Genomic DNA, 14,458 nt, shown 5'->3' with positions numbered 1-14,458 from the left:
AAACAAACAACAACAAAAAAAACACCTCTAAGAGAAGTATCTGACTCTATTACAAGGAACAACATAAATATAATGGGTATGCCAGAAGGGAAAGAGGAGGGATCAGAGAGCCTATTCAAACCAATCAGTGAGAACTTTTCAAACCTATGGAAAGAACTAGAGCCTCAAATACAAGAAGCTAACAGAACACCCAATGATTCCAATGCAAAAACACCTTCTCCAAGACACATTATATTAAAACCATCCAAAGTTAATTGACAAAGAAAGAATTCTCAGGGCAGCCAGCAGCAGGGGAATAAGGGAGAAACTATAACATACAAAGGAGACTCCATTAGATTATCATCATACTGTTCAATAGCAACCTTACAACTGGGAGAGAACAGAATACTAAAAATATTGAAAGAGAGAAACTACTAGCCAAGAATAATATATCCAGCAAAGTTATTTTTCAGATATGAAGGAAAAATAAAAGCTTTCCCAGACAAACAAAAGCTAAGGGATTTTACACCACAAGACCTGCATTATAAGAAATGTTGAAAGAAGCTCTTCCATCTCAACTAAAAAGACAAAAGCATACAAAACTCTGAGTAAGATGACAACCAGACAGACAGAAGCAGAAAAATGAAACTTTATTTCAGAATAAGGTATTAAACACTTAACTATAACATAAAGGCTAAAAGAAAAGATAATTTTTAAGAAAGACTAACTTCTGCAATTTGAAAAAATGCACAGCATTAGATTACTTATGGCAACAAAATATAAAAGGAAAGGAGAAAAAAGACTAAACCTGCACAGGTGAATGAAGATAAGATGTAATAAGAAAAAGGACTATTGTATGTAAAATATTTTTACATAAACCTAATGATAACCATAAAACAAAAATCCAGAGCTGAGACATGTAACATAAAATAAAAAGGAAATGGAGAAAAAAATCATAGAAAACCACAAAACTAAAATAGCAGACAGAAACACAACAAAAAAGAAACAGTGGAGATACCATAGTGGCTGTACCAATTTACATTCCCACCTACAGTGTATGAGGGTTCCTTTGCCCCCAAGACCTCTCCAACACTTGCTATTGTTTATTCTGTTGATGACTGTCATTCTAACAGGTGTGAGTTGGTATCTCATTGTGCTTTTGATTTGAATTTTCCAAATAGTCAGTGAAGTTGAGCATCTTTTCATATGTCTGTTGGCCAGTTGTATGTCTTCCTGGGAGAGGTGTCTGTTGAGGTCCGCTGCCCATTTTTTAATTGGATGTTTTCTTGTTGTTGAGTCGTATGAGTCCTTTATTTATTTTGGATATTAGCCCTTTATTAGAGGCATTATTTGCGAATATCTTCTCCCATTCAGTTGGTTGCCTCTTTGTTATGTTTATGGTTCCTTCTTCCTTTAATTTGATATAGTCCCATTCATTTATTTTTGTTTTTACTTTTCTTGCCTTTGAGGTAAAATTCATAAAATCCTCTCTGAACCCAAGGTCCATGAGTTCAGTAGGATGTTTTGTTCTACGTAATTTATTGATTCAAGTTTTTCTTATAGTTAGGTTTTTTATTCATTTTGAGTAAATTTTGGTGTATGTTGGTAGATAACAGACTAGTTTCATTCTTTTGCATGTAGCTTTGCAATTTTCCCAGAATCATTTATTGAAGAGGCTATCTTTTCTTCACTGTGTTTTTGGCTTTTTCGTCAAAAATTATTTGCCCATATATATGTGGGTTCGTTTATGGGCTGTCAATTCTATTTCATTGGTCTTTGTGTCTGTTTTTTTTCTGCCAATACTACACTGTTTTGATTATTGTCACTTTGTAGCATAATTTGTGTCAGACAGTGTGATACCGCTGGCTTTTTCCTTTTTATTCAGGATTGCGTAGACTGTGTTTTGTGACATAAAACTAGTCAACAATAAGACAGAAATCATACCAAGCATATTCTCCAAACACAACACATTGAACATGGAGATCAACTGCAAAAGAAAGCAGAAAAAAAAACCTACAAATATATGGAGATTAAACATGATTTAAGAATGAACGGGCCAAAGAAGAAATTAAAGGGAGATCAAAAGATACACAGAAACAAATGAGAATGAAAACGTAACATATCAAAACTTTTGCGATACAGAAAAAGCAGTAATGGGGGAAAGTTTACTTCATTACAGGCCTATCTCAAGAAACAAGAAAAATCTCAAATAAACAAACATTGCATCTTTAAAAACACTAGGAAAGGAAGGACAAATGATGCTCAAAGACAACAGAAGGAAGCAAATAGAAAAATTAGGCAGAATTAAATGAAATCAAGAACAAAAACATAATAGAAAAATTAATGCAACAAAGAACTGGTTCTTCGAAAAGATCAATAAAATTAATAGCCCTTGGCTAGACTCACTAAGGAAAATAGACACAAATAAAATCAGCAATGAAAGAGGAGAACTTAGGACAGCTACCACCGAAATACAAAGGATCATACAAGAGTACTATGAAAGACTATATATCACCAAATTCAGTAACCTAGAAGAAACTGACAAGCTCTTGGAAATACACAACCTTCCTAGACTGAATCACGAAGTAGCAGAAAATCTAAATAGACCAATCAACAAGAAGGAAATTGAAACAATCATCAAAATCCTCCCTCAAAAGTAAATGTTCAGGACCAGATGGCTTTACTAGTGAACTCTACTAAACATTCAAACATGATGCAATACCTGTTCCGTTTAAGCTCTTCCAAAAAACTGACGAAGGGCCAATACTTCCTAACCCATTTTATGAGGCCAACATAAAATGATACCCTGATACCAAAACCTGGGAAGGATAACATAAAAAAAAAGAAAACTATGGGTCAATATCTCTGATGAATACAGATGGAAAAATGCTAAATAAAATGCTAGCAAATCAAATACAAAACATTAAAAAGAGTATACGTCACGATCAAATGGGGTTCATTCCAGAGGCTCAAGGAAGGTTCAACAGACACAAATCAATCAATGGGACACACCACATAAACAAAATAAAAGGTAAAAGTCATATGATCATATCAATAGATGTAGAAAAAGCATTTGGCAAGATACAGCATCCATTTATGATTAAAACACTTAATAAAATAGGTATAGAAGGAAAGTACCTCAACAAAATAAAGGCCATATAAGACAAATCCTCAGCTAATATCATATGTGATGGTGAAAAACTAAAGCTTTCCCTCTCAGATCAGGAACATGACAAGGTTGTCTGCGCTCACCACAGTATATTTAATATAGTGCTCAAAATAGTGTTGAAGTTCTAGCTTGAGCAATCAGGCAAGAGAAAAATAAGAGGTATCCAAACTGGAATTGAAGAAGTCAAATTGTTACTTTTCTGCAGATTCTCCAGATAGAAAACCCTAAAGACTCTACAAAAAAACTATTAGCATTAATGTGTAGGCTAGGTGGAGAGCCAGAAGAGAGAAAGAGTAATTAGGGGAATTGTTTTATAAACAAACTAAATAAATGTCTAAGCAATGTACTATATACTTGAAACTAATAAAATAAATTTTTTAAAAAGCTGTTAGCAACAACAAACAAATATATTAAAGTTGCAGGATACAAAATCAACTTACGATAATCCATATTGTTCGTATACACTAACAATGAAATTTCAGAAAAACAAATAAAAAAACCCCAATTTCTTTTGCAATTGTAACAAAAAGAATAGAATACCAAGGAATAAACTTAATGAAGCATATGAATGACTTATATACTGAAAACAATAAGACATCATTAAAAGAAATTAAAGACACAAAGAAATGGAGACACTCCGTGTACATGGATGGAAGAATCGACATAGTTGAAAGGGCCATATTACCCAAAGCAATATACATCCTCATCAAATATACTATCCCCATCAAATCCTAATGTCATTTTTTTAAAGAAAAAGAACAAAAAAATATGATTAGATTTGTATGGAATCATATAAGACCCTGAATGGCATTCTCTCTTAAAATGTTTAATAATGGTTCATCACCCTGATATCAGAAATATATATCAATGCACTTCTGCATACCTCTCCTACAGAAGGTAGCAGAATAAAATATTTTAACTATCTCAGGAAGGTCTTTATTACTTTTATAATTATAAACTTATTTTAAAACTGAATGAACCAACTAAATATGAAGGTATTTATTTGGTGAAGGCCTTCACTGTATTCTACTTTGATATTTACAATAACTACTTCAAGTCTACTGGAAGAAACAGAAACATAAATAGATAATTAAAATATGGTTTAGTAATTGGCAGAGGATAGTCACAAGACTGTTAGAGATACACCAAAACTAGCTTTGAGGAAAACAAGAAAGTTCTGGCTGAGCTAGCTCTGAAAGATTGCAGGAATTACCTCAGCGAAGAAGAGAGAATGGATGGTTCTTCAAGAACCACAGTTTCAAAGGCCTAGTAACAAGAGAAAGAGAATAATGAATTCCAGAAATCTAAATAAGTTGTATGGGAGAGCTGGAACTAGAGAGGTAAAATTTATGCCACGCTAAAGAATTTCACCAGGATAGAAACAGAGAGCAGCAGTAGGAATTTAGAAATGGGAGAGGATTCTAGATATTTAAGAAGGTAGGATCAAAAGAGCTTTGTGACTACTTTTGGAAATTACAGATGACTCAAACTTTTCTGCTTTAGACAACTGGATGGTTGCATTATATAAGATATATATAATAAAGGAGGAAGGTCAAGTTGAAGGAAAAAATGGTAATTTAATTTGGAAAATTGTTGACTCTGCAAGGAATATAAGGCATAAAATGAGATTTTCTGCTAAGAGTAAAACTATGTTGTATTTTGTTTCTGCTCTTTGGATGGCCTGAGACATATAAATCCTGTGAGCAACCCAATCGGGGAAAGAAGTGGCACTAGCTTCGCTCAGCACAGGGAAGTAATGTGTAGGGACCTTTGGAGACAATCAAAGGGTAGCCTTTTGTTGGAGAATAGATTGATAGCTTTATTATCCAGGATAAAGAATAGAAATAGCCCCATTGTATTTGTGGTCACAAAACGGTCAAAAAAGTACCAGGGCTTGGGGTAGCAAAAGTGACAGATATCTCAGACTATTAGACTTTGTTTTAGATGGTTCATGGACCGAGAAGTAGTAAAGCATAAGAACTTCTATAATTAACCCTGCGACAGTGACTGGAAGAAGTACCTGGAATAGAAGATTTGACCTTTACCATGTTCTAACATATACAAAAATATGCCCAGGCCACCCACTGCTAGAGGTCCTCATCATGGTCACAGGTCAAACTGCCTAACACTAAGAGCTACACAATTCACTTTTTATCTTTTCCCAAATGTTAACATGAAAATAATCAAAACCATTTTCAGCTTACATGGAAGAATATCTCGATATCTGTTTTTGTCTCTGTTGGATGGTTCATTCCCAGAGTTGAACTCCCCAGTCGGATTCTTATATTCTAAATCCTTTAAAAGGTAAGAAATATAAGTCATGTGTATACTACAACAAAAAAGAAAAAGAAAAAAGCTGGTTTTTTTAGTGTTCATGTCACTATATGACATGACCTTATGTTAAATGTATTATATAACAAGTGTAGAAATAAGAATCCCATTTAAAAATTACTATTTAAAAATATCTCAAATTTGAGATATAAATCAACAAGTTACTGTATAAGAAAACATTAAGCTCTTAGAGATCCTTTTTCCCTTGAACTTCAATATTTTTCAATTTTCCTTTTAAAAAAAGTCAATACAGAATACTCACTTATTAAGAGCTACCCATAAATTTATCATTTTATAGACGAAAATAATAAAATAACAGCAATGTAAGTATATAAACATATTAACAAAACATATAAATAGTCTCGCAGTTTACTCCTTGGCCCATGAAGAAATCATAGCTAGGACACCAATTAAAGAATTCTTCCTTTCAAAAAATTTTCTTTACTAAGCATATATATATATATATATTTTATATATATAAAAAAATATATATATATTTTATATATATATATTATATGTATATAATATATATTCAACAAACATTTACTGAACACTTAGTATATACTTGGCACTGTTCTAGATATTAGAATACAAAGGTGAATCTGAATTTGAAAATGGCTTCACCCTAAAGGAGTGAACAAAGCAGTTGGAGAGGCAGACATATGAACAAGGTACAGAGACACCAGTAAAAATAACAGCACTAGATTGTACCTGAAGTATGGGAAGAAAAGCTCCTAGAAAGGAAGAAGCACTTGAACTGGGCCTTCCTGAGTCATCAGAAGTTACTCACATGAAAGTCTGTGTGTGTGAAAGGAAAGAAGAGCAGAGGTAAATGGCTATCGTTCCAGGTAGGAGGACAGGAATAAAGGCATGAAGCCATGCACATCCTCTCCAGGAAACAGTGAATAGTATAACAAGACCACAGAGCACATGACTTAGCCCAAAGGGAAACAAAAACTACCTGGAAGGTCTTGTTTCACATATAAAAAAAATGAGGTATATCTAGCCCTACTCTATTAGAATATTTGTGTGTAAAGCCTTCGAGCCTTTAAAAGCTCTTCAGTAGCTCTTGAGTGGCAAACTTGTCACCAACCATCTTTTAAAAAGTGGTAACAACTCCTTCCATGGGGAATGAGGAGCCAATGAAGGTTTTAAGCAGTAGGTTAATATAATCAAATTATTACCTTTTTAATCTTTCTGCAAACCAATTCTAAAATTAACCTGGGAACAAAATATGTAGGAAGGACCAAAAAAATTCTGTAAAAAAAAAAAAAGTAATAAGGAAAAACTAGTCTTAACAGATGGTAAAAAAATAATATAAATCTATGCTAATTAAAGAGTTTGGTACCAGTATATGAATAAATAAATCAGTGGAAAAAGTCTAAGAATAAAATAAAATGTGTGTGGACCTTCAGTATATGATAAAAGTGCTTATTTTACATTACTCGAAAGAGGTTTTCAGAGAATCTTGGGACAATGAAATGGCTATATAATGCTGGGTTCCTACCAAACACCTTCTAAAAAATTAAATTCTAGCTGGATCAAAGATATACACATTAAAAACTTATCAAATATTTAGGAAAAACATAAAATAATTATTATGATCCTAGAGTGAAAGACGAATTCCTTAAAGACCCAGAAAACTCTGAGACCTCTAAAGAAAAGGTTGCCATATTTGACCACTAAAAATTAGTCATTTCTCTTCAGTAAATATGTTTGCCCACACATGTGTATATAACACAAACAACAAAGTAGAAAATTTACCATATATAACATGCAAAAGGGATAATGTCTTCATTATGTAGAGTTACAGATAAGAAAAAGAATAAATAGAACATTGGAATTAGAACTAGCAATTCAAAAATAAACATAAAAGGCTTAAAAACATAGGGAAAGCTAATCCTTTGTTCTCAAATAAAGAAATGCCAATTAGATCACCAACAAGAATCATTTGTCATTTAAGAAATGAGCAAAGATCCAAAAATTTGATAGCACAAAATACTGGTTGTCTTTCTAGATTTGTTCTGAACAATATGCACACATATGCACAGGAATACAAAGGAGAGTGATTGCTGTTCACAATAGCAAAGACTAGAATAATCTAAATGTCCACCACAGGGGACTATTTAAAGAAAGGAAGGTCTTATCCATATAATTAACTACCATGAAACATATAACAAGAATGAGATAGAGCTATATATGTGCTGATAATATAGTTGGAAATTTTTTCTTAAGTGGAAAATTTGTTTAAAAAGGAAGGGAAGGGTAGAATAGTGAATAAAGTACATACATGTCAACAATTTTTCTGTAAATCTATATGAAAAACTTAATAGTGGAAAGAGGGCCTAGATAAGGGAGAAAAAAAAAGGGAGACTATCCACTTCATAACCTTTCATGCTATTTGACTTTTTTACTATGTACATTTAGTACCTCAAAAAACAAATTCAGTTTTTAAAAACTAAAACAATGTATTCAGTCTAAAAAATAGAAAAAAAAACTCTCTAGTAGTGATGTAGAAAAAGAAATCACATATAGACTTTTTTAAGACAAAAATATTTACCATAAATTCCTGGATGATTTCATATTCTACTTTTTTCTGAAGCATTTTAAAACAATCCTTGATGGCTGATTGCTCACGAAAACTGAATATTAATGGTCGAACCTGAGCCAACTGAGCTAGCTCCCATTCAGAAACAATTTGTATACCTAAGAAGAGAAAAATTCACATTTGTAACTTACTTGTATGTTTGTGAAGGGAGATTTTATTGTTGTTCTTGTTTTCTCTTAAGTAAAGACACAGCCACTTAAAGATTAATGAACATTTATTTTTTCAGAGCTGAAGAGTTTATCACTTTAAAAGTATCCTTGCTTTGAAAAAATCATGCCTATGTACATAAAACCCACTGTCTTAGAGAAAACTGTGAGTACTATAAATACAACAAATACAGCAGAAAGAGAAGTTTTCTGTTTAATAATGTGAATTAGGTTATATATAGGCAATTATGCCAAGGCAAGTGTGTATAAGACTTAGATGGAAAAAAGAGAGACGTTTCCCCACCCTAGGACTAAATGTTTGGAAGTCACTGGAGTCTGAGATGACAGGATGTAAAGAGTCTAAAAGACCTCTTACTCTAAAACAGATCAAGTATACATACACACACACACATATGCATGCATACACACAACAGACACATACACATAAACCTAAGGATAGAAAACATCTATAGGATGTAACCAAAAAACTAAAAATATACATAATTATATATAATATGATGTATACATATATATTATATAGTTATATATTTATAGCTATTCTATTTAATAGTAAACACGGACTTTTTTAAAAATGAAAATCTTTTAGGTCATGTTGACAGTCTAGATTCCACATATCTAAAATGGTACACATCATGTCCACTGGCCAAAATGTAATAAATCTAGAAGTAAATATTAAAAGAATATTTAAAAATTTTTATAACGTTGAAGTAAAATACCATTCTCAAAAATCTGTCCAAAGCCAAATAATATGAACTAAAATCAAGTTAATAACAGCAAAAAAAATATGCAAGAAGCAACTAAGAAGAGCAAACATTAAAAAGAGATAGAAGTTTCTAAAAATATGCACAGCCCTGGGAAAGTCATCATGTCTCGGAACACTAGTATACATACCTAAAAGCTTTTTGTAGGGGTAAGAGTGAAGAACTCTTGGTTAGGGGAAACAGTTACAGAAATCCTAAAAATTTTCACAGATATCTCTAACCTTAGTATGAGAAGAGGACTAGGAAGCCCAGAAGGGGAGATCAAATTCCCACAAAAGTAGAAGCCACTTTAATCATCTTTGATTCTCAACGTAAAAACCCATTTGAGTTACCCTTGCTTTCCAGCCTTGCTGGGAGAAAAAAAAAAGGCTGAGAGAAGGCAGAGAGGAAAAGTAAAATGCAATAAACACTGTCATTGACTTCCCAACACTGATTCTGTTCTACCCTGAGGGTTAATTAAAGCCATTTGTAACCATTTCACAATAATTCCCTAGCCAGTGAATAATTCAGCAATAGGTAGATGATTTGAGCTAATGGAAAGCAAGGAGAAGTTTATTCAGGGATTATGGGCAAGAGAATCAAGCCTCTATCTACCTCTATCCCCTGCCCAGACATAAGCATAGAAGCACGAGGCTCTGATTACTAAAGGCAGTCTTATGAGACCATAAAAGGATTGTGTATGGCATATATTAAAAAGAAAAAAAAAAAAGAAAAACCATAAAGAACTTATGTTCTTGATGACATCACTGAGCAACTAATGCTTTTGAACCTGGAACACTTCCTACCTCTGGATTTGCATTATATTTATTTAATGTTAACGTCATTATGAATTTGGTTTCTTTTCGTTGCAGCCTGGTCCAAGAACTCCAACAAGGTGTATACATCAGGCTTCAGCTATAGTTAATGGCAATTGTTACAGAAAGAGATGTTATTTAGCTATTTTGTTCTGACAACATCATTGGGCAAGTTTGAAGAGCAGGTGCTTCCCTTGTTATGATCCAAAAATAACACAGCAGAATGGTCTGCCAAGAAAAGTGCTACCTTTACCACAATGATGAATCTGAGAGAGCTGAACACAACTGCTCTAACCACTGGCTCCGGGATGACACCACTTTACCAACTGTGAGGAACTGGAAAGTCACCACCACAACTGTTGGCTCTAGTAATGTGTCACCTTAGGTATAATGAAGCATCAGGAATGCCATGTCTGCTATGGTGTGTACCAGCAACATGAGAGCCTCTCTACACATTTAAGTCTTGGCTAAGTGCATATGATAAGTCAAATCTACACCAGCAACCAGGCTGTCTAGGATATGTAATTTTTAGTTTTCCTGCCTGGGCCATATAAGAAGGTACACTAGGAGAAGAGTGTGGTGGATGTTGAGTAAGCTGACCTACAATATATATGCACACAACAAATCAACCATACCCTTTCAGCTTTCTGCTCCTTTTGCCCTAACCGTTCTATACACTTGTCATTGTGTTCAGACAAAAATCAACCTTCAAGTATAGTTTATAATAGAAGATAACTAGATTCAAATCGAATGGAATGAGTCAAGAACTCATTCATGCTCAGTTAGCAAAATCAAAGAGATCCAGAGCTATACATGTTAGTGAACAGATGGAAACAAAACATGAGATATGGAAAAAGATTAGTAATATAATATGGTATGCAAAATTTTTTAATTCATTCTGAATGGAACATAACCTACATTATAGATCTACCACTAGTAGGAAGAAGTAATAAAAATATGAATTATTTTATTTTTTATTAAATTTATTTGGGTGACATTGGTTAATAAACGTGTATAGGGTTCAAGTGTACGATTCAATAATATGCCATATGTATATTGCACTGTGTGTTCCTCACTCAAAGTCAAACTTCTTTCTGTTACCATATATTTGAACCCCTTTACCCTTATCTACCTTCCTACCTCCCCTCTTTCCCTCTGGCAACCACTAAACTGTTGTCCATCTCCATGAGTCTGTTTGTCTTTTCTTTTTTTATTAGTTTCAAATATACAGTACATTGGTTAGACATTTACATAGTTTATAAAACAATCCCAACTGCTCCTTCTCTCCTCTGGTTTTTCACCTAGCTAATATATTAATGCTAATTGCATTCCTTAAGCAGTGCTCCCCATCCCTGTGACCACCTTTCAACTATTAATTTGTACTTCTTAACCCTTCAACTCATTCTTCCAGCTCCTCAACTCCCCATGGCTCTGTCCATCACCAAATTGCCCTCTATATTTGTGAGTCACCAGTTTTTAATTATTTTGTTCTTTTTATTCCTTGGGTTTCACATATAAGTGAGATCATACGGTATTTATCTTTCTCTGTCTGACTTATTTCGCTCAGCATAATAACCTCTAGATCCATCCATAACCTTGTAAATAGTAGGATTTCATTTTTTTAGTGGCTGAGTAATATTCCATTCTATATATGAGCCATAACTTCTTTATCCAATTGTCTGTTGATAGGTATTTAGGTTTCTTCCATATCTTGCCTATTGTGAATTGTGCTGTCATGAATATCAGGGTGAATAGATCTTTACAAATTATTGTAAAGATAAATACCCATAAGTGCAATTGTGGGTCAAAAGGTAATCCATTTTTGATTTTTTGAGAAACCTCCAGACTGTTTTCCATAGAGGCTGTACCAATGTACAGTCCCAACAATAATGTATGAAGGTTCCTTTTTCTCCATATCCTCGCCAGTCCTTGTTGTTCTTTGATTTATTGATGATAGGCATTCTGACAGATGTCAGGTGATCTCATTGTAGTTTTAATTTGCATTTCTCTGATGATTAGTGACCTTGAGCACCTTTTCATATGTCTATTGGCCATCTGTGTTTCCTCTTTGGAAAATATCTGTTCAGGTCTTCTGCCCATTTATTAATCGGATTGTTTATTTTTTGTTGTTAAGTTGTATGAGTTCTTTATATATTTTGGATACTAACCTTTTTTATCAAACGTATCATTAGTAAGCATCTTCTCCCAATAATTGGTTGTCTTTTTGTTTTGTTAATAGATTCCTTTGCTATACAAAACTTTTTAGTTTGATGTAATCGCGTGTGTTTATTTTTTCTTTTGTTTCTGAAAAGAAAGTACTGTTAGCAATATCAGAGTTTACTGCCTATGTTTTCTTCTAAAAGTTTTATGATTTCAGGCCTTACATTTAAGTCTTTAAACCATTTTGAGTCTATTATTGTGTGTAGTGTAAGAAAGTGGCCCAGTTTCTTTTTTATTACATGAATCTGTCCAATTTTCCCAACACCATTTACTGAAGAGACTGTCTTTACCCAATTGTATATTCTTGCCTCCTTTGTCATATATTAAGTGAGCACATAGGTGTGGATTTATTTCTGACCTCTCTATTCTGTTTCATTGATCAATGAATCTATATTTATGTCAGTAACATGCTGTTTTAATTACTATGTCAGGTAGTGTGATACCTTCAACTTTGTTCTTCTTTCTCAAGATAGCCATGGCTATTCAGGGTCTTTTATGGTTCCATACAAATTTTAGGTTTCTTTGTTCTGAAAAATGCCATTGGTATTTTGATAGGAATTGCATTGAATCCATAGATTGCTTTGGGTAGTATGGCCATTTTAATGATGTTGATTCCTCCTACCCATGAACATTGGTATATGCTTCCATTTATTTGTATCTTCTTCAATTTCTTTGTTCAATGACTTATAATTTTCTCAGAATGGGTCTTTTACCTCCTTGGTTAATTTGATACCCAGGTATTTTATTATTTTTCATACAATTGTAAATGGATTGTTTTCTTAATTTCTCTTTTTGAAAGTTCATCATTGGTGTATAAAAATGCCACTGATTTCTGAATATTAATTTTGTATCCTGCCACTTTCGGAATTCATTGGTCAGTTCTAACAGTTTTTTGGTGAAATTTTTAGCGTTGTCTATATACAGTATCATGTCATCAGCAAATACCAAGAGTTTTACTTCTTTCTTTCCAATTTGGATACCTTTTATTTTTCTTTCTTGTCTGATTGCTGTAGCTATGTCTTCCAATACAATATTGAAGAAGAGTGATGAAAGTGAGCATCCTTGTCTTGTGTCTGATCATAAGGAAAACACTTTTAGTCTTTTTCCATTGAGTATGATGTTAGCTGTAGGTTTGTCATGTATGGCCTTTATTATGTTGAGGTATGGTCCCTCTGTTCCCACTTTGATGAGTTTTTATCACAAATGGATGCTGGATTTTGTCACTTTTTCTGCATCTATTGATATGATGATATGGTTTTTATCTTTTGATTTGTTAATGTGATGTATCACATTAATTGATTTCTAGATATTGTACCAACCTTGCATCCCAGGAATGAATCCAACTTGATCACGGTGTATGATGTTTTCAATGTATTGCTGAATTCAGTTTGTTAATATTTTATTGAGCATTTTTGCATCAATGTTCATAAGAGATATCGGCCTACAGTTTTCTTTTTTTGTAATGCCATTGTCTAGTTTTGGGATCAAGGTAATTTGGGATGAAGGATTACCTTTGGACTCACAAAGGAGTTAGGGAGCCTTTCCTCTTCTTGAATTTTTTGGAATAATTTGAGAATAGGTGTTAATTCTTCTTTGAATGTATGGTAAAATTCATCTATAAAGCCATCTGGTCCAGGACTTTGTTTTTCGGGAGATTTTTGATACTGATTCTATTTAATTGCTGGTAATCGGTTGGTTCAGATTTTCTGTTTCTTCTTGACTCAGTCTTGGGAGATTGTATATTTCTAGGAATGTGTCCACTTCTTCCAGATTGTCCAATTTTGGGGCATATAATTGCTCGTAGTATTTTCTTATGATCCTTTGTATTTCCATAGAGTCCACAATTATTTCTCCTCTTTCATTTCTGATTTTATTTATTTGAGTCCTTTCTCTTTTTTCTTTGATGAGTCTAGTTAAGAGTTTGTAAATTTTGTTTATCCTTTCAAAGAACTAGCTCTTCATTTCATTAATCTTATGTATTATTTTCCTAGACCTATTTCGTTTATATCTGTTCTGATCTCTATTATTTCCTTACTTCTATTCACTTAGGACTTTGTTTGCTATTTTTTTCTACTTCTTTTAAGAGTGTGGTTAGACTGTTTATTTGAGCTTCTTTTTTTTCTTGAGGTGAGTCTGTATTGCTATGAATTTCCCCCTTAGGACTGCTTTCACTGTGTCCCACAGATTTTGAGTCATTGTGTTTTCATTTTCATTTGTCTCTAGGTATCTCGAGTTCTTCCTTGATCTTATTAATAACCCATTCATTGTTTAGTAGCAGGTTATTTAGCCTCCATGTGTTTGTGTATTTTCCAGTATTTTTCTTGTAGCTGATTTCTAGTGTCATACCATTATGATTAGAGAAGACAGCTGATATGATTTCAATCTTCTTAAATTTATTCTCTTGTTTCATGTCCTAACATGTGGTCTTT

The 14,458-nt window shown here is 33.2% G+C and overlaps 1 protein-coding gene across 1 annotated transcript in view; it reads right to left on the bottom strand.

Moving 5' to 3' along the window:
• Positions 1-14,458, bottom strand: part of PTPN20 (protein tyrosine phosphatase non-receptor type 20) — a 93,367-nt gene that overhangs the window by 20,220 nt on the left and 58,689 nt on the right. Inside the window, exons 7-8 of the mRNA XM_016142784.2 lie at positions 8,040-8,185; positions 5,353-5,443 (exon numbers count right to left, since the gene is read on the bottom strand). Of these exons, the coding sequence (XP_015998270.1) occupies positions 5,353-5,443; positions 8,040-8,185 (237 nt within the window). The remainder of the gene's footprint in view (positions 1-5,352; positions 5,444-8,039; positions 8,186-14,458) is intronic.

Source organism: Rousettus aegyptiacus, unplaced genomic scaffold (genome assembly GCF_014176215.1).
Source record: "Rousettus aegyptiacus isolate mRouAeg1 unplaced genomic scaffold, mRouAeg1.p scaffold_m13_p_6, whole genome shotgun sequence".
NCBI classification, from domain to species: domain Eukaryota; kingdom Metazoa; phylum Chordata; class Mammalia; order Chiroptera; family Pteropodidae; genus Rousettus; species Rousettus aegyptiacus.
Note: the sequence above shows the minus strand (reverse complement) of the source record. Positions and strands in the feature narration are given on the sequence as shown.